Below are 22,366 nucleotides of genomic sequence, written 5' to 3' on the forward strand. Positions count from 1 at the left end.
CAACCCCCTCCTTCTGTGGGGAAATTTGAGGCTCAGAGAGGGGCAGCAAATTGTCTGAGGTCACACAGTAAGTAGGTTCCAAGGCCAGCCTAGAACTGGGAGCTTTTGACTTGCCGTCCAGGGTGCTTCCTGCTCTCTGCCAGGTCCCCTCCCTGTGGGTGTCCCTCCCTGGGTGGGCCCTGCTGGATTTCTTGAACAAACATTCCCTTTTCTCCAGGATCTGGTCAACAGCGTGCCTCCTGGCTACGTGCAAAAATAAACGCAGCTCGCCGCTTGCTCTGAGAGGAGGGCGTGTGTCTGCGCGTGTGTTAGGTACGGGGTTAAGGCAGGGCACCTGGTACCCCGCTGTCAGCAGGAGACCAGAAAGATGAGGACTTAGAGGAGAAATGGGAGTGAGACCCACAGTGCTCAGAGCAAGGGGTGCTCAGCGTCGGGGAAACGGACTGTCCCCACTTCGTCCTTCCTCCATCTGCCCATCAACTCCCTCACCATGGCCGTCAGAACACAGTCACAACAACCACCACGGCAGCAATAACAGTAAGAGACTCGTCACTGAGTGCGGGCCCCTGTGCTGCCCGCGGACGAGAGAATTCCAGCTCACGGCACGTCCACATGCTGAGCCAGCGCTCCTGACCCTCACCGCTTGAAGGGTCCTGGGCTCAGCAGCACCGACTGCCCCCCAGCAAGACCCCAGGTGGGTGTTGTGCACATTAAATTTGAGGAGCCCTGCTCCATCACAGCACCCCAATTCCGATAACAGCCCACCATCGATAACTGTAGCTTGCGTTTGTGGAGAACATTCTGTGTGCTGGGGGGCTTCCCACGTTGAATCGCATTTAACCCTCATCAGCTTGCTGGGGTGGGTACGATTATCACTCCCATGTTACAGATGAGGAAATGGTAACTCAGAGAGGTTAAGTGATTAGCCCAAGAACACACAGCCTGTAAGTGGCAGAGGTGGGATTTGGATACCGCCTCTCTGGGACCACTGTCCCTCTCATTCCTGAGCCCCCAGGCTTTCTTCCCTCGCTGCATTTCTCGTCTCCTGTGGGTTTCAACAGACAAGAGGTCTGTTTCCCATTTTTCCCTTGACCCCATAAAGCCACTGGACGCCTGAGGGTGGAGGCTGGGCAACTTCTAGTCACAGCGTCCATGCCATCACTCAGCCCTTTCACGGGGGACAGGGGGCCACCTGCGGTGGAACCCCCTGGGGCGTTTGAGGAAAGTGCAGATTCTTGGGTCCCCCCGCCGATCCTACAGGTCAGAACCTCTGGGATGGGGCCCAGGCACCGCAAGTTTTCAGGCGACTTCTTTGCCCACTAAAATTGGGGACCCAGCACCTGAGATCACTCAGGGCAGGGACTGCAAGGCCCATTTTACAGTCAAGGGCAATGAGGCCCAGAGAGTTTTTCAGTCGCTGTCCTGAGACTGGAAGCTGGCAGCCTCGCTTAACGGACGGTGCATCTGGCTTGGGGATCAGGCAGCTCTGGGTTCAAATTCCTGCTCCTCTCCTTCCAAGGCTGGAGCCAGACCTGGGTTTAGAGCAGGGCAGCAGGTCCAGCCCACAGACTTTGTGCAGCTTGCTAGCTAAGATTGCTTTTTACGGGGCCGGCCCCGTGGCCGAGTGGCTTTTTTTTTTTTTCATTCTTCTCCCCAAAGCCCCCCAGTACATAGTTGTAGATTCTAGTTGTGAGTGCCTCTGGTTGTGCTGTGTGGGACGCTGCCTCATCGCGGCCTGATGAGCAGTGCCATGTCCGCGCCCAGGATTCGAACCGGCGAAACCCTGGGCCACTGAAGCAGAGCACGTGAACTTAACCACTCGGCCACCCCCGGGCCTAGAGCAGCCATTCTCAAATGGTGGCCGCATCAGAACCACCTGGAGGGCCTGTGATTGCTGGGCCCCACCCCAGAGTTTCTGCTTCAGCCAGTCTGGGGCGGGGCCTGAGAACCTGCGTTTCTGACAAGCTCCCAGGTGGTGCCGATGCTGGAGCCACACCCTGAGGACCCTGGTTTGGAGGGACTTGGGTCTTCAGAGCCGGCCCGCAGCCCCACCTGGAAGCCCATAGCCCACCCAGGAGGTGGGACGGGCTCGAGGAGAAGAGAGAGGAGAGGGAGGGGCTCCCATGGTTGGGTCCCATCTCATCCGCCCGCCCACCAGCCCCTCTTCCAGGCCGTTCTTCTCCTGGTGTCTGCTCCCCCCTGGTGGCAGCAAGCCTGGAGCTGGCCTGGCATGTTCAACCTTAATAGCCCATCTCTCCATCTGGAAACACATTTCAAAGTTTGCACGTCCTTTCCCCTGGAGAATTCACTTCTAGGAATTTAATCCAAGAAAAGCATCGAGGATGCGTACCAGGACGCATTATTTGTAAGAGTAAAACAGGAGACCGGGGCGGTCATTTGACACAGCTGGTAAGGAGCCTGGGCAGGATTTGAAGTTGGGTCTCTCCGACTCAAGAGCCAGTACCCCCGACTGCCACACCACACAGCCCCCCAGGGGTCCCCCACCTTCCATAATGGAGCAGCAAGGAGAGCATCAACAACAGAGCTGGGCTGCCTCCCGCTGAATCCCTGTTCTATTACTTACTAGTTGTGTGATGTCGGACAGGTCACTCACTGCTCTGGGACTCTGTTCCCTTCTGGAAAATGGAACGTGAGTTCACTGAGGGCTCAGCACCGTGCACTGTGCGAGCCGTTATCATTATCACCCAGGAAGCCCTCACCTTCCTTCTTCTTTGCCCTTTCCCCTCCTTTCCTCTTCTTAACTGGCTCAGAGCACTGCGGGTCACCGGGAGGGGCAGGCGGGTCAGGATCCCCCGGGGTGGAGGCAGAGAAGCCCGGGCGGGGCACTGTGGCCAGGAGGCAGCAGACATTCAGTGGGGCCGCCCACACTGCTCCCACCACTGCCCCTGCCCACAGGCTGGGCCCTGCAGTCTGGGTAATAGGGCGCAGAGCTTAACGCAGGATCCCTGGGCGAAGCAGGCCTGGGTCTCAACCCTAGATCTCCCGTGTGACGGGGGCAAGGAACACCCCCTCCCCAAGCCTCAGTATTCTCATCTGTGGAATGGGAGCAAGAGGATTAGAGCAGCCGTTCTTGGAGTGTGGTCCTCCAGGCGGCATCACGCGGGAGCCCTTGGGAAACTCAAATCCTGGCGAGCCCTCCTGGTGATGCTCATGAAGGCTGAGAACCACGTGACTTGGACATCTCCCCCCACAGGCTTGTCGTGACTAGTAAAGGAGAGAGCACACGCCGGGCGTTTAGATCCACGATCGCGAGCTAGGGTTATTGTTATAGCCCGCTCCTTCTTGACCTCGGCTGACCAGGCCGGGAGGATCCTCGCTCCAGGTCCCCTCTCCTGGGAACTGGAATTGGAGATATTGGTCTCATGTCCCTTTCACGAGGGGAGGGGCTAACTTGGTGGCCAAGGCTGGTGCTGCTGGCATCCGTCCTCCTCCACCTGCCTTAACCGTTGAGGCCAATCTGCAGAGAGAAGCTCAGAGTGGGAGGTGTCAGAGGGACACGCCCCTGACCTGGGGGCGTCCCTGTCCACTGAACTGGGCTGTCCCACCTGCTCCTGGGTCCTGAAGGACACCTCTGGGCTCGCCTGATGAGTCCTTCCTTTTCTCCTAAGTTGGTTTGAGGAGGTTTCTGTCACTTGCAACTAAAAGGGCTCTGAGTCAGGGTCAAGGTGGGTGTACGAAGGTCAAGGGTCACGGCCCTGAGGGGAAGCACTTCCCTTCCTCCCCCTGTCCAGCCGCTAGCCCAGCCAGGAGATCTGGATTTCAACCCCGTCCCCATCCACACAAGGAAGGGCGAAGGGGAAAAGGAGACGTCTGGGCAGTGATGGGTAGGCGAGGTCTGGAGACCCATCTGAGGTCACTTCTGGGCTCTCCGTTGTTCTTGGTCCTGGTTCCTGTGATGACACCTCGGCCGTGTCCCCAGAGAGCTGTGGAGGTGACCCCTCCCCACCGGGTGGAAAAGAGCAATAAAGGTGAAGGGTTTAGATACACCCGTGTTTGTGCCAAGCAAGGGGTGCTTGAGTGTAACGGGCTGAATGTGCAGAGAAACCCCGGAAGCTGGGTGGGGAGGGCACGAGAGGGGCACTGCTCAGTGTCCTGCCAGGCGTCTGGTGGGGCAAAGGCGGCAGGCTCAGCGAGTCGGGGTGGGGGGGCCTTGCAGCGAGGCAGGGTGTTCTGCATGTGCTCGACACGAGCAGCCAGATCTGCTCTGGTGTGCAGTGTAGCTCTGTTTGGACAGACCCACCTGCAGAAGCTCGAGAACGTGGACTCCTGAGGTCCCATGGGTTCAGGTAAGAGGCTGGTGGACCGTGGAGGGGGGCTGCAGAAGAGAATTCCAGCAGGTGAGGGGGGCTGCAAGGAGGTGGTATGTCTACACGTTTAGCAAGAGCTTTGAGACAAACAGAAGCAGGCTCCAGTCTGGGCTGTGCACCTGTCACCTGTGTGGCCCTGGGCAAATCACTTGCCTTCTCTGAGCCTCAGATTCTTACTTGTAAAATGGGGATAATACTATGTACCTCCTAGGGTTTGCCGTGGGGATTGAGTGAGCTGACGTTCCTAAAGCACTGGGTGCACAGTAAATCACTGCGGTGTTGTTGTTATGATTCTAACTGCTATTACTACACTCACAGGGCAGGCAGGCAGTTTATACTAAAGGAGTCAAGCAGCAAAAAGAAGGCTGAGTCCTTGGAGAAAATGCTCGACGCTCTGTCGGAAAGTCTGAAGGTGGGGCAGGTCAAAGGCCAGGCCTGAGACCCAGAAGATGAGTCAGAAGCTCGCCCAGTGAATGGGGTCCTGAGAAACACGGCAGCCAAACAGGAGTCCCGACTGGTGCCTTGACCCTGTGTGACCGGCTAGCGCACCGCAAACCCCGCCCACCTCGGGCCAGGATTGGTCGACGGCCTCGGTGGAGAAGGGCTGGTAGGAGGGGCTGCAGAGAGCAGGTGCGGCGCGGGGACTGCGGGCGGGTCCTGAGCGTGTGGTCTTGGCCAATCAGGCAACGAGTCTTTATTGAGCGGCTGCTGTGCATCTGGGGCTCTGCGGGGTTCAGGGACGGGCAGGGTGAGGCGTGCACAGCCCAGCTGTGAGGTCAGAGGAGCGAGGGCTGGGAGGGCTGGAGTGGTGCGGCTTCAGCCGGAGGGCTGGCTTGAAGGAGGTTTGAAAGGGCGGTTAGATAGGCATAGCGAGCGGGGAGAAAGAACAGCGAGAGGCAAGAAAGCACGGGCTTGCCTAGAAGACAGAAAGGGCCCGGTTGGTCTGGGCGGAGATGTTCTTCATCCAGGAGAGGAGGGAGTGACACTGGGAGGCCGATCCGTAGAGAACCTTGATGGCCAGGCTTACGGGCTGGGACTATATCCCCTGGGCAGTGGGGAGCCACAGAAGGTTATTGAGCAGAGGAGTGACATTTATTCTAACTGGATGGCTGAGCTTGTGCCAGGCTGGGAAGACATTGGAAGGGGAGCATGTGGGGAGAATGAAAAGGGGAAGGGTCTTGGTTTCCAAGGTCAACCAAGGCGGACCCCTGGGTCTCTGGGGTTGGGGTATGTGATGTTACAAGCAGAAAACCCCGTTAGGGGCTGGTGTAGACATGTTGTCTTGAAAGAGGTCTCAGGTCATCAGTGGGCAGACCTGCCCTTGAATCCCAGCTCTGCTGTGGGATCAAGGACAACCCCCTTGTCCCTTGATCGTCAGTTTTCTCCCCTTTAAGTGGGTAGGATGCCACCCATCGCCAAGGATGAGTGTGGGGACTAGTGAGAGAATGAGGAAAGGGGCTGGCCCCGTGCTGGGAGTGTAGTGGGTGCTTGATAGATGGTGTTCCCTCCCCGTCTCCCACTGTGTGGCTGTCACAGAGCTGGACGCAGGGTCTGATCTTCCAGGCACCTCCAATTAGAGAGAGTTTCTGTTTTCAGAAGTCATTCATTCATTCATTCATTCATTCATTCATTGTTTAGTCATTCAACCAGCATTCAAACAGCATTTCTGAGCACCTACTGTGTTGACACAGAAGCTGGGACACGGTTGAATTAGACCACTGTCCCTTGGCCTTAAGGAGTTTATTTGCTCATTCATTCGGCAACATCTGTGGCGCCCTACTGGACGCTTTGCTGGGTGGGGGGTGGTGTTGGGGATAAAGTGAGCATTGCTGGCGGCAGAGGGAGTGGGGAGGGGACCAGTCAGCCCCATGGGTCACGCCTCTCTGTCCGGGAAGAGCAGGAACCCAGAGAAGATGCTGTTGGCCCCTTCCATGCCCAGCAGGGAGTTCCGGTCGGTGGCCTGCAGGAAGACGGTCTCCTCCAGCTCCAGCTTGAGGACTATGCCACCCGTGGTGACCTGGAAGGTGTTGTGGACGAAGTCGCAGAAGGTGACCACCTTCTGGATGCGCTCCCGGCCGCGCATGAGGTTCACGCACAGGTTCCCCCGCGAGCTGGCGTGGTAGGCAAAGTAGTAGAGGCCGGGCACCTTGCAGGTGAACTTGCCGCTGCGAGGCTGGTAGTTGTCATTCACGTTGGTGATCAGGTGGTCGAAGCGGATGACCTGGTCCTTCCGCAGGGGGATGTTGATGGTCCGCGTGGCTGAGAAGCCAATCTTTTGTGTGGTCTTGTAGTCTCCTGATTCTCCCTTGGGGCCACGGGCTCCTGGGGGCCCTGGGGCACCTTTGGGGCCAGCGGGGCCCTTGGGGCCCACTTTTCCTGGGTTCCCAGGAATCCCTGGCTCCCCCTTCTCTCCGAAGTTGCCGCGGTGTGCAGCTAGCCCCGGCAGCCCTGGAAAAGCAGAGACAAGAGAAAGGAGGAGGTCGGAGGTCACTGACAGCCCAAGGAAGAAGCCCCAGGCTGGGGGACGGGGGGCCTGGCTGTGTGACCTTGGGCAGGTCCCTGTTCCTCTATGGGCCTCAGCTTCCCATCTGTGAAAAAGAGCAGGGGGTCAGAGAGGGCCTCTGAGTCTCCTTCCAGCCCAGCTTTCTGAGTCTGCGATGTGCTTGACAGCAGAGGGGACCGACCCGTGGGGTGGGGAGCAGTGTCTTCCTAAGGAGGGTGCTGGGCTTGCCCTCCTCACAAGCTCGTACAGGCGCCCTTGTCTGGGTCTAAGCCTGGAGCTGATTACGAATGCTTGGCATGCTTGTCTCTCTCTCTGCTCCCTCTCCCATGGCAGACATCCTTAATCTATCAGGGCCTTTCTTGCTGGCCCTGGAAGTGGGCCTCAGGCGCCTTCTCACTCCACTGCTCCAAGCGGCCACCTCCCCTTGGTCTGTCACAACATGAGAGAAACCCTCTTTCCCAGCAGAGTGGCAGAGTATAGTGGTGAGAGTGCAGGCCCTGCGGACAGACAAGTGTGCTTCTCAGGTCACGTCTGCCACTATTAGTTGTGTCACCTTGATGGAGTCACACTCTCGAGGCTCAGCTTCCTCATCTGTGAAATGAGGGTGATGCTATTTTGTGGGACCGTGAGGATTAAACGAGATGATGCGAGGAGAGTGGCTGGCTGCAGTGAAATGAATGAGTGACCTGCGTTCTGCCCAAGCGCTTTCGAGGTGGGAAGTCCCATTTGAACCCTGTGACAGTCCCGCAAAGGCACCATCGCCTCTGTGAGCAAGCAGCAGTTCGGAGAGGGGAAGCCGCTTGCCTGGAGCTGACCCAGGACCGCCTGGCCGCAGGGGAGCTCTGTCTCTATCTGGGTTTAGTTGTAAGAGAGCCATGGTCTGGTCTTAGCCTCAACATCTACTGGGCTCCCTTGGGCAAGTCAGTAACCTTTCTGGCCATCAGTTTTCCCATCTGTAAAATGGGGATTAGAGTTCCCTCCTTGCAAACTTATTGCAAATTTATGGCGAGGGCTCAGCAAGCTGGTGGATTGGCAGGTGCTTTTTTGACCTCAAAGGCAGGCAGCTGTGACCTGGGAGGCAAGAAAGGGGCCTTGTTGAGTGACAGGCTTGTGTCCCCAAAGCCCGCAGTACCTTTCTCTCCCTTAGTCCCCGGGGTCCCGGGTTTGCCGTCAGTGCCTGGTGACCCAGGGATGCCGGGAATTCCAGGAATTCCCTGGGACGCGGGGCAGCTGCTCTGGGCCCGGGAGACGTCGAGTGGACCCAGGAGCAGCAGTGGCAGCAGCGCCAGGATGCCGCCCATGGTCAGGGTCTTCATCGCCGCACCGTCTCAGCTGCTTCCTGTGGGGGGACAAGCAGGTGGGCTGGGTTACTCCTATGGGGACTCCTCACGCTTGTTCATTCCTTCCTCAGTTCATGTGGCGGCTGAGTGTGTCCCAGCCACAGAGCCTGCATGGCCCCTGCCTTCTGAGGCTGGCAGTTCAGGGGGAGACAGACGATGAACAGGCCAACCCACAAGTAAATAGGAAGCGTTAGAGACCGTGACGGGTGCTCCGACAGGATACAAGGGGGCCTGGGGGGAGAGTCGTGGGCTGGGGCGGGAGGGGGCTGGTTTTGTGAGGGAAGTCCTCCCACCAGGAAAGTTTGCTGGCTGGGGACGGTGTCTCTGAGATGTGAGGGTTAGGCTGAGAACTGAAGGTTCAGAAAGGGCTGGGGCAAGAATGTTCCGGGAGAAATGGACAGCAGGGGCAAAGGCCCAGTGGTAGAACAGGGCCTGGAGTGTGGAGGACCAGCAGCGAGGCCAGTGTGGCCAGAGGGGGCAAAGAGACAGGAGGTCAGGGCCTTGATGGCCGTGGTGGCGGGTTTTGGGTTTTACTGCAGGTGTTCTCATTCATTAGGGCTTCAGAAGTCAGGGTGCCTCGGCTACCTCCACAGTGGGCCACTGTACATCCGTAGGGCAGCCCTGCGTGGAGGAAGCTATTATTTCTACACCGAAGAGGAGACTGAGGCTCAGAGAGGCCCAGCCACTTTCTCAGGGTCACACAGGAAGGACTGCAGCCAGGACTCGAACCCAGGCCTGTCTGGCACTGAAGCCAGTGTCCCTGCCAAGCACACCAGGCCATCTCTTCTGGCGGAATATTCTCAGGTCCCTCCAAAGGCTGTGGGCCTGGTGAGAGGGCAGTGCTGGCCCCTTCTTAATCCCAGAGGACCAGGAAGAAGCCCTGGGCTGTCTTGACCTGGTCAGCAGGGTCAGTGCCCCATGGCACTAATTCTCAGGACAGAGGGACCTTAAAATTCATTTAGTCCAAACTTAGCCTATTTTTTTCTTTAATCAAGGTGACATTCACGTAACATAAATTTAACCATTTTAAAGCAACATCTCGTGGCATTTAGCACGTTCATAATGCTGTGCAACCACCACTTCTGTCTGGTTCCAAAACATTTTCGTCATCCCAAACTAAAGCTCTGTGCTCACTAAGCAGTTACACCTCAGTCCCACTTCCCTCCTCGGCCCGCGGCAACCGCTAACCTGCCTTCTGACTCTACGGATTTTCCTGTTCTGGACATTTCGTGTAAATGGAGTCACAATACGTGGCCTTTTGTGTCTGGCTTCCTTCATCTAGCATCGTGCTTCTGAGGTCCGTCTACGTTGTAGCACGTGTCAGCACTTCATCCCTTTTTACGGCTGAGTAATATTCCACCGTAGGGACACATTCTGGTCTGTGTCTCCATTCATTGTGGATGGGCTTTTGGAAGTCTCCGTTTTTGGCTCTTGTGAGTAGCGCTGCTGTGAGCATTCCTGTCCAAGGATTCATCTGAATCCCTGTGTTGGATTCTTTTGGCTATGTACCTCGGGATGGAATTGCTGGGTCTTATGGTCATTCTGTGTTGAACTTTTTGAGGAACCCTCAGTCTACTGTTAAGCCTCCTCAATAATATCTCTGCCGAGGGTTCTTCCATCCGTGGCTTGCACCATCTCGGTGATGGGCAGCTCATTACCTACCGAGGCAGCCCCCTCCACCTTTGCCCAGATCCAAATTCTCCCCATCCTTCAAGGCTCAGGTCAAAGGCTTTCTCCTCCAGAAAGCCTTCCCCCATAGCCCCTCAGCCCACAGAGGCTGAGCTGTTTCCTGCTTTTAAAATGGGAGAGCAGAGTGGTCCCTGCCCGTCTCCCAGGGGAGCTGAGGATCCAGGGGAGGCCACGGCTAGGAAAGAATTGTGCAGTTCCGAGCTCTTGTTCAGCCTCGCTGCTGCTGTCTGATCCTCACAGCACTCTTGATGATGGGGAAACTGAGGCTCAAGCATTAGAAAGCAACCTGCCCAAAGTCCCCCAGCAAGTTGGTTAACGGCACAACCATGGCCAAACCCCTCTCTCTGCCTCGTGCCGGCTGAGCCGACCTGGAATGTGGCAGTGGACGCCTTCCTGCGCCCAGAGAACCTGCTGATTATGGGCTCGTGAGCTCAGGAAGTCGGCCTCAGCCCCTCAGTCTAGTCCTGACCATTCATTGCCCAGACCCCTGAGTTACGCCAGAGCCCGTGCTGGGAGCCAAGGAAGGCAGGCTGCAAAAGCGGGTGAGGCCAGGGCTTCGAGTGACCGGCTCAGGCTCTGTCGTGCTCCGCAGAGAGGGCGGCTCAGGGAGATGATCCTGCTTCCCGTTGAGGAAGCACCAGTTCCCACTCTTGCTGGAGGTTTTACGAAATGACAATTTGACAACTTTCATAATCCGTGCATTGGGCACTTTGCAGGTGCCAGGCTCTGTGCCAAATGCTTTCATGCCGTTATCTTATTTGCTTAGGTGCTTACAACAGCTCCCTGAGAGAGCACCCCGCTTTGTCATTTTATAGGAAGGAAACTGGGCATGAGAGAGGGCGAGGGCCTCGATCACGGTCACACAGCCCCCATGCGGCTTGGATTCAAACCCCGTCCCACTGGATCTGGAAATTCACGGGGTGTTGCATGGAGGCCCCTCCACCTGGTGGTTAAAACAGGGGCTTTGGAGCCAGACAGCCTGCGAGGAGCTCCCGCACAGGCTGCGCGTAGAGCAGGGCCGGCGCTCCCTGAGCCTGTTTCCTTCCTGTTCTGGCTCCTGTTTTAGGCAGCAGCCCCCGGTGCTGAGCGGCCCGGAGGGTCATGAGGAAACAACGCTGCCAGGGTCCCGATCAGGCCTCTGCCACTTCTTAGCTAAGGCCTTGGGCAAGTCACTTCTCCTCTCTTGGCCAGTGTCCCCCTCTATAAAATGGGGATAAGGCGAATCTCTAGCTCACACAGTTCCAGGAGGATGGATGAGTTAGGGCTTACGACAGAGCCTGGCACGTCGGAAGTGTTTGATGGGTGTGAGCTGTTTTTTTATTATCACCATCATCCAAGAATCTCCAAGTTTCGGGACCTGACGGGAGATGGTTGGAAAAGTGGAAAGGATCCGGTCCTTTGCGAGATTGGGCTCAGGGAGACGGAGTCTGAGGCAGGGCAGCCCAGGGGTGGTGCGCTCTAACCAGCTGCAGGGCCTTCTTGGGGAAGCGGGAGGTGGGGGGAGCGGGGGGAGATGGGGGGAGATAGGGGGAGCGGGAAGGTCTGGATTCTGGCCCATTTCAGGGGCCACCAAGTCTGAGACTTGGGCGAGGACTCAACCTCATCAGGTCTGACAGCCCTATGCCTTCACCCTCCATCACCCTGTCCGCCTTGCTCCTCACGTTTTTCTCCACATTACTGACCCATCCATCCCCTTCCAGCCCCAGCAGTGCCTTTTCCCCTGACTTAGATTCAGGCCAACTTGACCTTGAACTCCCCCTCTGCTGCCACCTTGCTGCGTGACCTCAGGTAAGTGTCTTAACCTCTCTGAGCCTCTTTGGCAAGTTGATTTCTACCTGTCAGGGCTGCCAGAAGAGTAAATGAGATAGAGCCTAAAAGGAATGAGGTCCCTAGTGCATGCCTGATCCCACCTCTCCTTTGCAAACATTATCGAGTTCCCTCAGGACCAATAACTAGTTACAACTCCACCCGCAAGTCAAATTATTTTCTTGAAAGAGTCAAGCTGCGCTTTCTCAGCAGACTGCGAGGAAATAAGAGAAGGCAGGTGTCAGAGAAGTGCCAGGTGGCGGGGCCTGGGTTCTAACTTCACCTCTGCCTCTGGCATTTCTTGCATCAGGCAGTGTGCTGAGCCCTGGCTGAGCCCGATGTCCTTGAGGGCTCGCGGCAGCCCTGAAAGGTTCCGTTATCCCCAAAGAAAGTCTAGGCTCAGAGAGGTTACGTGACTTGTCCCAGATCACCAGCACCTAAGAGACAAAAGCAGGACTCAGCTTCAGTCTCGATGACCCCAAAGCCCTTACGTTGGTGGCTCACATTTTAGGCCGCCTCCCCATCCCCTGGGGCCCCGGGTGACAGCAGACCCACAAGCTCCCCCAGAGGGAGTCTGACTCCCAGGGTCTGGGCCCAGGAACCCTCGCTGTTAAAGCCCCAGGGGGCTCTGAGGCAGCGGCTGCAAAGCCTGCACTTTGGGAAGCACCGCCCTCCACCTTGTTGGTCCTGCAGCCAGCCCCCCCGCACCGAGCCCACCTTCACCTGGGAGCCGGCGTCCTGGGATGCCGCGGGCCGGGCAGCAGTGCGACCTGGAGCCAGAGCCTGCTGCTCTCCGTCCAAAGCGGAAGTCCCATTCCCCAGAGGCAGGAGGGGCCTTCCCCTGGCGGCCCCCTTCCAGGCCCAGCTGGCTGGCCCCCCTCCCTGTCACCCCACTCCCCCCCCCCCCCCCCCCCTGCTGCCCTCAGACAGTTTCAGGTCCCGTTTCTGCAATCTGGAGGGGTTTACTGTAAAGAGGGTGGGTGGGCATGAGTTGGGTTTCGCTGGCTCAGCAGCTGTGGGGAGAACAGGCTGTCCTGGGAGGTGTCCACAGCCGGGGGCAAACTGCCAAGGGCCCGCCCTCGTGATTTTCCACAGAGGGCAGGGGTGTCCCTCAACGAAATGAGAACGTGGCCTGCCTGGTGCCTCAGGGCTGGACTTGGGGTTGGATCTGTATTCGGGCTCTGCCACTTTTCAGCCAAGGCAGCTGAGGAAGCCCCAGTGGCCCCTGCTTTATGACGGGACGCTCACTGCACCTGCTCTGCAGGTGGTACAGGGCACCTGGGGCTCGGCTGGGACAGCGGAGCAGAAGGAGGAGGGAAACCTGTGAAGTGCGGTGCACACGTCAATTGTTCACATCCTGCCACATCCCAGGCTTCCCCTTTCTGGGCTCGTCTCTTCTGCTTTCTTCTCATTTTGGCACCCCTGCTCTTTGCCTGCTCTCGGAAAATAATCTAATCATGAAAAATGCGTTTAAATGTGGTCATTATTTATTTATGCCCCTTCCTCTGCTCCCAGCAGGGCCTGAAGCTGATGGCGATAATAGGCACCGGCAGGACCCGTTGCTCGTTGATCCTGGAGTCGCACCAAGTCAGGGCTTAGAGGTCTACGGCCCCACTCCGCTCACTTTACATATGGGGAAACTGAGGCCAAGAGGGGAGCGAGTCAAGTCTCTGTGCGCTGGGGCCTGGAGAGAGCCGCAGCGAGTCAGCCGTGCTTCGGCGCAGGGAGCGGCCCTTCCACTGGGGAGGCTGGCGTTAATGACACGCGGTTTCGCGGCTTCTGTGATAAACGGCACAATGGAGTGGCTGCTGGAGCCCACAGCTCCCGCAAGAGGCCGATGCAGGATTCGGACCAGGCCCCGGCCCCCTGGTAGAGGCTGTGGCCGAGACCCCGGGACCCCCTCTCAGGAGTCATGGGCAGGCGCGGGGAGCAGCCGTGGGTCAGGAAAACCCTCTGACCTCTGTGCTTGGAGATGGAAAAGCGTTGGGCGTGCGGATGCTGCCTGATGGGAATGAGGTGTTGCCTGCAGCGGGGAAGGGGAGGAAGGGGCGAGCTTGACAAAACCAAAGGGTCTCTGGGCTCAGCCGACTGTAGACCCAAGGGACCCAGGCCGGGGGAGGAGAAGGCAAGGCTCTGAGCAGGTCCAGGGTCCGTCTGAGGGTCCCTGAGGCCGTGTGGACCCGGGCCTCTCATTCCTCGGTGGCCATGGCAATGGGACAGATGGGCTTGACCTCAGGGTGGGAGCAGTGCGAGGCTGAGAACAGGAAGCACGGGGAGGGGGTGAGGCCACTGGCTTAGGAATCAGCCCCATCCCGAGTTTGAAGCCCAGCTCTGCCTCTCTCGAGCTATGTGGCCTCAGGCATGTGTACTGACCTCAGTGTCCTCGTACATGAATTGGGGGCTTGGGCACCCCCCTCCTGGGGTTGTCGTGGGGCCGGTGAGGGAGCCCTGCACGTCCAGGGAGGGCCTGGCTAAGTGCCGGCTCTCGGTGGGCGCCCAACACAAACCTGGGAACAGTATTATTTCTAAGAAGAGGGGACAGGATCCTTAGCCTGGATTAGGATCAGGAGCGGGGGGGTCTCTGGGTCTTGGTCCATGAATGGGAGCCAGCTGGTCTCTGCACCATGAGATTGCTGACTTGCATCCCTGACAGAGAGGGGACGACACTACAAACAGTAGAAAAGAGACACAGAACCCTCCACAGCCCGCGGTCTGAGAGAGTCCTTGCAGCTTGCGGGGTCCCATTCTGGTTCCCGTTCCACACCCCTCCCCTTCTTGCCTGCCCCCCTTAAAAACCCTTGCCCGGCTCCCCTCAGCCCAGAGACAAGCTGGCATTTTCAAAGGCCCGTCTCTCCTGACGAAGAGAGAACAACAAGGAAACAATTATGGAAAATAAACATGGCATAAAAATTGTCGTTTCCGAAGCACAGGTTTCTGAGCTGACCCTGCGGCCGACATAAGTGGGCTATTGATTTTTAAACAACAGAGAAATGGGAAGAAGCGTGTAGCACTTGGGGCATCGCCCGGCACACGGCAGAGTGTCGATGGAGGGAGAGCTGTGAGCGGACTGGCCCCGTGACCCTGGCCCCGGCCCTGCCAGGGGCCCGAGAGCCATGCCCTTGCTCTGTTCTCTCCCTTGCTGAGTGTGCGTGAGTATGAGTGTCTTTCTCTCTCCGCCCCTCCCCTCTGACACATGCCCTTGCTATGAGACAAGCATCAAAGCGGACCCACCCTCAAGGATGCTCAGAGGCCTGTGGGGGAGGCAGACCTATAAGGAAATAAGTGCTCCAAAGGCGGTTGGTGGACTACGTACATTGGATTTACCAGGCCAACCGCCCACTCACCTCCTGTGCCGTCCTCCCCAAACCTTCATGAGACAGCCTTGGGTCCAGAACTCTGTCTTTTGTTTTGTAAATAGATGTGCAGAGAACTTTGTTGTACCACCAGATTTGGGAACCTGGGCTCTAAAGGGTCACGAGTTTATGGTCCAAGTCTGTGGAGGGCTCTGTGGGGACACAAAGGGGAGAACCAGGGAAGGCTTCATGGAGGAGGCGATCTTTGTGTTGAATCCTGACAGTTGAGTGTGTATCTGGGTGGATGGAGGATTTGTGGGAGTGGGAAAGGGGGGTCCACAGGATGAAGGAACCTCACGGGCAGAGCTGCTCTGACAGCCCGCCCACCTTGGTTGGCTGGTGCCTCTGTGAGCTCCGTGGGGCCTTGTGGAACCAAACTGAGACCCCAGCCAGGCCAGGGCAGCTTCTCCCAGGCCTGAGGGAGCCTGGGGTCTCACTGGGCCCCGTGGTGGGACCTGCCGTCTGCACAGGAAAGTTACACTTTTTATCTTTTTGAACCTGAACCGTCAATCGCTTCTCGTGGCTGTCACAGCAAAAGTGCTGCAGCTCCTAGCGAGCCTCCTGGTCCCCCAGCAAGGATCGGGGCAGCCAGGCCAAACTGTCAGGCCCCTCACAGTGAAACCCTGACAGCAGGGAGGTGGCGGGTGTCAGATGGTGAATCAGGCATCCAGGAGACAGACTCTCTCGTCCAGTCCTGCCCATCCCCGAGCGTGGCTGTAAGTATTAAAGGACTTGAGAGACGGGCCGGCACAATGCCTGGTGCATAGTAAGTGCTCAATGAGTGGTAGCTATTATGATTTTCTTTATTCACTCATTCCTTTATTCTGCTTTTAGTCATTCATTTACTCCCTGATTCTTTCATGCATTCACCCTAGTTCGCTCATTAATTTGACACAAATCCTTGGCGCATCTGGTCTGTATCTACCCTGGGCTCACCTGAGCCCAAACCTCTCCCGTGACAGGCGCTCCTGAAATTCAACATAGCTCAACACGGGTCTGGGAATTCAAACGCACTCCCGTCTACCTGTGGGCATGGGTCCCTGTACTGGTGGCAGTGCCCCTCATGCAGACCAATGACGGCAGATGACCCCTCGGCACCCTCTCGCGGCCTTCAGCCACACTTGAGCATCTCTCTCCCAAACAGCCGAGTGGTGCTGGGTGTCTCCACGTTGCACCCACCCTGACTAAGCCCCAGGTAGGTGCCCCGTCTGGGTTTGGAGCCCACCGACACCTGCGGCAGGTGCGAAGCCGATGAAGACACCTGCTTCTTCAAGGAGCTGGCAGCGAGGAATCTGAGCATGTGGATTTATTGATTTAATTATTTATTTCTATATCTCCCCGCCTCTTCCAAGACTCGGAAAAGACTAATGACAGTACCAGAAGGTATTGGTTAAGTGTCAAAGCAGTGCCTCCTGAAGGAGCTCAGAGGAGGGAGAGAATTCGTGGGGCAGTGGAGTCAAGGCGGGCTTCCCGGAGGAGGAGTCCATCAGGTGGGGAGAATGGCCTGAGCAAGGACGCAGAGGCTGGCTGGTGTGGCCGGCAGGGTGGGTTCATGCAGGGAAAATGAGGGAGCTGGGGCAGCCCGGGGGCCGGCGTAGGCCCTAGTTGGGGAAGAGCAGGAAGCCGGAGAAGACGCTGTCGGAGCCCCTGGTGCCCACCATGCCGTTGTAGTCGTTGACCGCCAGCCACACCTCCTCGCCCACCTGCAGCTGCAGCAGCACGCCGCCTGAGCTGACCTGCTTGCTGTTGGACATGTGGTCGCAGAAGGCGGTCACCTTGGCGCCGTTGTGGTACAGCTGCACGCACAGGTTGGCCGTCTGCGACGTGTGGTAGGCAAAGTAGTAGATGCCAGGGACCCTGCAGGTGAACTTGCCCGTGCTCGTGTCATAATGACCCTGCGGGTTGGTGACGACCGTGTTGAACTTCACCAGGCTGTTGGCGGCCGGGTACTGGTCTGTCTGCCGTGTGACCGTGAACACCGACTGGTGCTTCTGCTTGTATCTGCCGTCCTCGCCCGGCTCCCCACGGGGGCCCACGGGGCCAGGAAGGCCCGCCGTCCCAGAGGTTCCCATGGGGCCGTTTTTCCCAGGGTGGCCAGGTGTGCCGGGTTCTCCCTTCTGACCCTTGGGTCCTTGAGTCCCAGGGACAGCTGGGATCCCTGGGGAGAGAGCAGGTAAGAGGGAAGTGATGGGCAGGCCCAGGGGAGAGGGGGCCTGAGGCTGTCCTCGTGGGGACACACCATGGGGGTCTGGTCTCTGGAACATCCTTCCCCACGTGGCCTGTCCACCTGGAGCAGTGCGCAGGGAAGAGGGGACGGAGACCCTGGCTCAGGTCCCGCCTCCCCATGCACTTGCCCTCTGACCTTGGCCAAGGCACCTCTCTGTCTCTCGGCCTCAGTTTCCACATTCGTGATGGAGAGGGTAGGACCAGCCGGCTCAGGAGGTGTCAGACCTGGGCGGGATCTCAGACAGCGTGTCAGAGACCATGACTGTCAGCCCACAGACAGCACGTGGCCTCAGATTCCTTCCACTTGGCCTGCACGATGTTTTTTTAGTTTTTCTTTATGGCCCAACATTAACAGATTCAGACCTCACCTGAAAGTCTACGGTCTTAGTTTCTCTGGACAGAATTCAGGAGACGGGTCAAAGGCAGATTTCCTGGGAAGCTCAGGAACCTTAAGCTTTGGGCCCTATTAACTTGCTTTGACCCCTTCAAGGCTCTTTGCCTAATTGTATATTTCTAATTTTTTTTCAACATTTTATGTTGAAATAGTTCTAGATTAATGGGAAGTTGCAAAAAAAAAAAAAAAAAAAGGACAAGAAGGTCCCATGTACCTTCCACCTAGTTTTCCCAATGGTACGTGTTGCCTAATTGAAGCGCAGTGTCAGACCCAGGAAACAGACCTGCGGGTAACACATGGAGCTCCAGCTTGACACGCGCTGGTGGTGTGTGTACACAGTTCTAATACGATTGTGTCGCTTGTGCAGACTTGTATAATTACTCCCCTGCAATCCATGTATCCATAATTTTGTGTGATTTTTCTTAAAGCGGGCTCTCAACGTTTGCTAAGTTCAGAGCCCCATGAAACCTGTATCCATGCCTGAGATGGAAGCATCCCGGGCCAGCTCAGCACATGGGAAGCACCGGATGGAGCCAGAGAGAAGCCACCGCTTCAGGGGGCTGCTCCCGCCAGCTGCCCTGGCCCCACTCAGCCCACTTCAGCCCCTCATGAGAGCTGGCCTCGTTCCACTTCCTCATGTTACAGATATGGAAACTGAGGCCAGACTTGCCCAAGGCCCTGATTATCTGAGCCTCTGTGAGATTCTTTTTCTCCCCCCGTCCAAACCATGCTCATCTTTTAGGGTCTGGCTCTAGTCTCCTCTTCCAGGAAGCCCTCTCTGACCACCCCGGGACCGTCATGGCCACTTCCTCCTCTGAATTCCTTAGGGGTGGGTGTCTGTGCAGACCTGTTTGTGACAGATCCTCTGTGGCTTGTGAGCCTTTTAGCTTCCAGAGTTAGGAGTCGGGCATCAGGACCCAGAAGATCTAGGCTTCAGCTGTGTGACTCTGGGCAGGTGACCTCCCCTCCCTGAGCCTCTGTTTGTGTAGCTGAGATAAGGGGTCCCACAGAGCCACTGAAAGAGTGGGGTGGGAGAATGCATGTGCCAGGCACCTCATAGGAAGTGCTCAGAATGTCGGGTCCCTCTGATGCCTGTCAGATGCTAGGCGGGGCTGTGTCTCATCCTTTGGGATGTCTTTCTGCAGCCAACTGGGCGCAGCAGGACCCGGTGTTGGGAGGGGGCTTGAGAGGCAGTGTAGGGTAGTGGTTAAGGGCGCGGCCTTTGGAGTTGGACAGGATCCCACTGTGTGACTTGGGACAAGTTGCTCAATCTCTCTGAACCTCAGCTTTGACATCTGTAAAATGGGAGTAAGTGACTTCTTAAAAAGGATTTTGGCCTCAGTTTTCTCATTTATAAAATAGAGTTCACAATCTAATCTGCCCCATGAGATAAATATATGCAGAGTGTTTGGAACTGTGCCTGGCACACAGTGGGAGCTCAAAAATCAGTGGCCATCAGCCACCTGGGCCAGCGAGACGGCCAGAGGCAGCTGGAAGTACAGAGTCCCAAAAAATGGCAGACCTGGGGGCCTCATTCGGCTCACCCCAAATTGAAGACTTCTGGAATGTTGGTAAAATTCCACTCCATTGCTGGGAGGGAAGGCGACAGTGGGGAAATTCCTAAGGACACTCCCCTCGCCTGGCATCCTCAGCCCGCTGCCTCTACCACCCCCGTCACCTCTGCCCACCCCACCCAGCCTCACCCACGCCCACTCCAGACACAGTCTGCCTCCCGAAGACGCACCTGCTCACAGTCAATGGACCCCCCAGACTTGCGCTCTCGCCCAACACAGCCACCCATTCATGTCCTCGGCCCCCTCTGCTCACGCTGGGGCTTGCCCGGGGCTCTGCAGCTCCAGGGTCTCTGCCTTCGATCCTGACTTCTCACTGCCACCCCGCCAACCACCAGAGTCCTAGGCAGGCAGGTGAGCACGATCTCTGATAATAACCACCGCAGCCTGCACGCACCCGGGACCTACCATGTGCTCAGAACTACTCTGTGTTTAAAGGTGTTTCGTCATCCCAGCACCGCTGTGCAGTAGGGATGCCATCTCCCCATTTTACAGATGAGGAAACTGAGGCCTTGTGAGTTGGGAAGTGGGAAGTGGTGGGGCTGAGATTTGGACCCTGGGCATCTGGGCACTGTGTGTTCACGGTGGGGGCCCACCTCCCCCAGGGGTCCAGGCTGCAGGGCGAGCAGTGGAGGGCTATGAGGAGACAGAAGCCGAGCATGGCAGAGTTTGCCGGGTCCTCACGTGGGTCATCTCCCGGGACGCTCCCTGCCACCTTATTCTCTCCCTATTATCAGATGAGGAAACTGAGGAGCCAGGAGGTGACCTGGGGAGGCCTGGGCCCTGGGGAGGGAGGGACTGCACTTGTGGCGAGAGTTGGACTCTGCCCTGAGGGAGGGTGTGGCAGGAGGGACCGCACTTCTTGCCATCAAATTGCTGCCCTTGGTCCCCCAGGTCAGCCCCAGATGGACACTCCGACCCCTGCCCCCTCAAGCCCTCGGGGCCCCCTCCCTGCCAGGCCAGCAGACTCACCTGGCTCACCCTTGGGCCCCGGCAGCCCGTCGTGACCATCCTTCCCTGGGGTCCCAGGCATGCCTGGCATCCCGGGGATCCCGTAGCAGTCTGTGCTGGCCTGGCCCCCAAGTGGCAGTGCCAGCAGGAGCAGCAGCAGATGTAGGCCCAGGGGGAGCCGGGAGCTGGACCCCACGTCCATCCTGGGGAAGGAGGTGGATGAGGAGAGAGCTGGGCTGACTACCCAGCCCCTCATCTGCCCTTCTGGCCCCCTCACTCCCCAGGGCCGGTCTTCAGCCAGCAGGAGCCTTCCTCCTTCCCCAGGCCCCACACCCCTCGGGACCACACGATGGATGGAGAATGGGCCTCTCCTTCAAGCCCAGGCCCCCCGCTCAGCAGGGAGAGGGACCCTCCTTTCCCCCACACATCCAGCTGTCCTGGGGCCCTGTCTCAGGAAGGCAGCAGGGGGAAAACTGCCATTTGTCCTCACCTGGGTAGGGTCCTGGCCTCACCTGGGGGTGGGAGGTTCCTGGTCCGGTCCTAGAGATGTCCTCAGGTCTGCTTCCCGTCTCCCAGGCAGGAGGACACCGAGCCAGAGCGGAGGCTGCACGGAGGGCCCAGAGCTGGCTGGGCGGCCCCCTCCCCTCCTGCGCCCTCCCCCCAGTCCCACATCCCCTTTCCCGTAATTTTTTCTGACTTGACACTTTCTTTGGGTGAAGAGCCAGGCTGACCACAGTGACGCCCCTGTGTGACCTGCGCCCCCACCCCCGGGTCATGAGTGTGTGAAATAGGGAAATGTCCGCTGCCCCGGATCTGGGGAGGGCGTATGTTCACCAGCCCCCTGGCTACTTCCCCTGGGGTCGGGTTCAGCCCGTCTACTGTCCATCTGCGTTTGTGGGCACCCGCTGACCCTGAGCTCAATCGTTTCACAACATTCCCCAGAAGGAAGTTAAAATCCTCTGTTTCTAGATGAGGAAACTGAGGCTCAGGCGGGGGGAAAGGCCCTGCCCCAGGTCACACAGTGAGTGGTTCTTGGGATCCAAAGCCTTATTCTGACCCCTCTGCTTAGCTGCCCCCAGAAACAAGCCTCAGATGCACTTGTCAAGTGGCAGGCTTTATTCTAGAAACTTCCGTAGGCCCCATCCCATTTGTTGCACTTGGGGGTGGATACCCAGGATGGGCAAGCTTTGATAGCAGGCAGCCTGCTGTGTGGACAGGCTGCTCTGGCTACAGAGTCAGGGGCCTTGGGCTCTCCTTCCAGCCCTCCACTCCCTTGCCCTGAGGCCTTCAGCAAACCACTGGCCGCCCTAGGCCTCAGACTTCCCATCTGTATACTCGGGGAGTGGGGGGCAAGCTTTGCATGTTGGCGCCTCTTCCTCTGCTGGGGCCCCTGGTTTCCCTTGTTGATCCCCCCTTCCCTGCAGGCACCCCCTCCCTCCCCTCCATCCCCAGTGCTCCTGCCTCTGGTCTTGGAGCCTATTATGGCTGGTGAGCGGTGGCCAACTGGGGCCAGGCTGGCAGAGCTGAAAGAGGCCCCTCTTCTCTTCCTCTTCTCCTCCTATGGGATTCCAGGGAGAAAGGGGGTGTCAAGCAGGAGACGGTTCCCATCCCAACCCCACTCCTGCCACCTATGTCCCTCGGGGCGAGCGGCTTGACCTCCTCTGTAAACAGGGGTTCCAGCAGCTCCCATGTGTGATGGGGGAAAAGACTCAGCACACACGATGCTGGGCCTGTGCTAGGCATGGGGAGGAGTTCAGAGCTCAGTCTCTGCCTCGCGTGGGACCCTTGGGGCCTTGGTCTCCCTGTCTGCACCTCCACCCTTGGCACAGGCTGCAGAATGTGGGACCAGAGCGAGGACGTGAACGCACGTGGCCCTGGGAGTCCCCGGTAGGTGGAGGGCTGGGAAGAGGAGAGTGACGGGCACAGAATTTTTTTGAGGGGGCACCCAGCCACAGGGCACCCGGGGCTCCCATCTTCTGTTCTAGAGGCGTTTGCGCCCGGGCCGGCTTGTCCAGCAGGTGGCAGCCTCGGCCCGCGCTCAGCCCTCCCCTGCCCCGCCCGCCCACCCAGCTCCTTCCATCCTCCCAAAGGGACCAGGGATTTGCCGGCACAGGGGTGGGTATGAGTGGAACTGAGGGGAAGGGGCAGCCAGACACTCTCCCCCCGTTTCTACAGCCTGGCCTCTCCTGCCAGGCTCTCCCCCTG

At 58.0% G+C, this 22,366-nt stretch overlaps 2 protein-coding genes across 5 annotated transcripts; both read right to left on the reverse strand.

Moving 5' to 3' along the window:
- Nucleotides 1–6,033: 6,033 nt before the first annotated feature.
- C1QB (complement C1q B chain) lies at nucleotides 6,034–12,510 on the reverse strand. 3 transcript variants are annotated; one of them, XM_046662070.1, is made up of 4 exons: nucleotides 12,390–12,408; nucleotides 11,950–12,103; nucleotides 7,964–8,170; nucleotides 6,034–6,776 (listed from the first exon to the last, which is right to left on the reverse strand). In XM_046662070.1, exons 3-4 carry the CDS (start codon nucleotides 8,145–8,147, stop codon nucleotides 6,202–6,204), a joined length of 759 nt encoding a protein of 252 aa, XP_046518026.1. In that variant the 5' UTR covers nucleotides 8,148–8,170; nucleotides 11,950–12,103; nucleotides 12,390–12,408; the 3' UTR covers nucleotides 6,034–6,201. The 3 variants fall into 3 exon arrangements, with proteins under 3 accessions (XP_046518026.1, XP_046518025.1, XP_046518023.1); XM_046662069.1 differs by lacking the exon at nucleotides 11,950–12,103 and having other exon boundaries at nucleotides 12,384–12,510; XM_046662067.1 differs by lacking the exon at nucleotides 11,950–12,103 and having other exon boundaries at nucleotides 12,390–12,505.
- A 3,800-nt stretch (nucleotides 12,511–16,310) lies between these two features.
- C1QC (complement C1q C chain) lies at nucleotides 16,311–20,803 on the reverse strand. 2 transcript variants are annotated; one of them, XM_046662182.1, is made up of 3 exons: nucleotides 20,674–20,803; nucleotides 20,183–20,364; nucleotides 16,311–17,177 (listed from the first exon to the last, which is right to left on the reverse strand). In XM_046662182.1, the coding sequence occupies exons 2-3, from the start codon at nucleotides 20,361–20,363 to the stop codon at nucleotides 16,621–16,623; spliced, it is 738 nt and encodes a 245-aa protein (XP_046518138.1). In that variant the 5' UTR covers nucleotide 20,364; nucleotides 20,674–20,803; the 3' UTR covers nucleotides 16,311–16,620. The 2 variants fall into 2 exon arrangements, with proteins under 2 accessions (XP_046518138.1, XP_046518137.1); XM_046662181.1 differs by having other exon boundaries at nucleotides 20,652–20,789.
- Between the last annotated feature and the right edge of the window lie 1,563 nt (nucleotides 20,804–22,366).

This window comes from Equus quagga, chromosome 5 (genome assembly GCF_021613505.1).
Source record: "Equus quagga isolate Etosha38 chromosome 5, UCLA_HA_Equagga_1.0, whole genome shotgun sequence".
NCBI classification, from domain to species: domain Eukaryota; kingdom Metazoa; phylum Chordata; class Mammalia; order Perissodactyla; family Equidae; genus Equus; species Equus quagga.

Excerpts from the sequence above, each read along its gene's own strand:
- C1QB (XM_046662069.1), bottom strand. The coding sequence starts at position 8,147 with ATGAAGACCCTGACCATGGGCGGCATCCTGGCGCTGCTGCCACTGCTG. Across the intron at positions 6,777-7,963 it reads GGGGACTAAGGGAGAGAAAG|GGCTGCCGGGGCTAGCTGCA; the intron begins GTACTGCGGGCT and ends CTGCTTTTCCAG.
- C1QC (XM_046662182.1), bottom strand. The coding sequence starts at position 20,363 with ATGGACGTGGGGTCCAGCTCCCGGCTCCCCCTGGGCCTACATCTGCTG. Across the intron at positions 17,178-20,182 it reads GGGGCCCAAGGGTGAGCCAG|GGATCCCAGCTGTCCCTGGG; the intron begins GTGAGTCTGCTG and ends CTCTCTCCCCAG.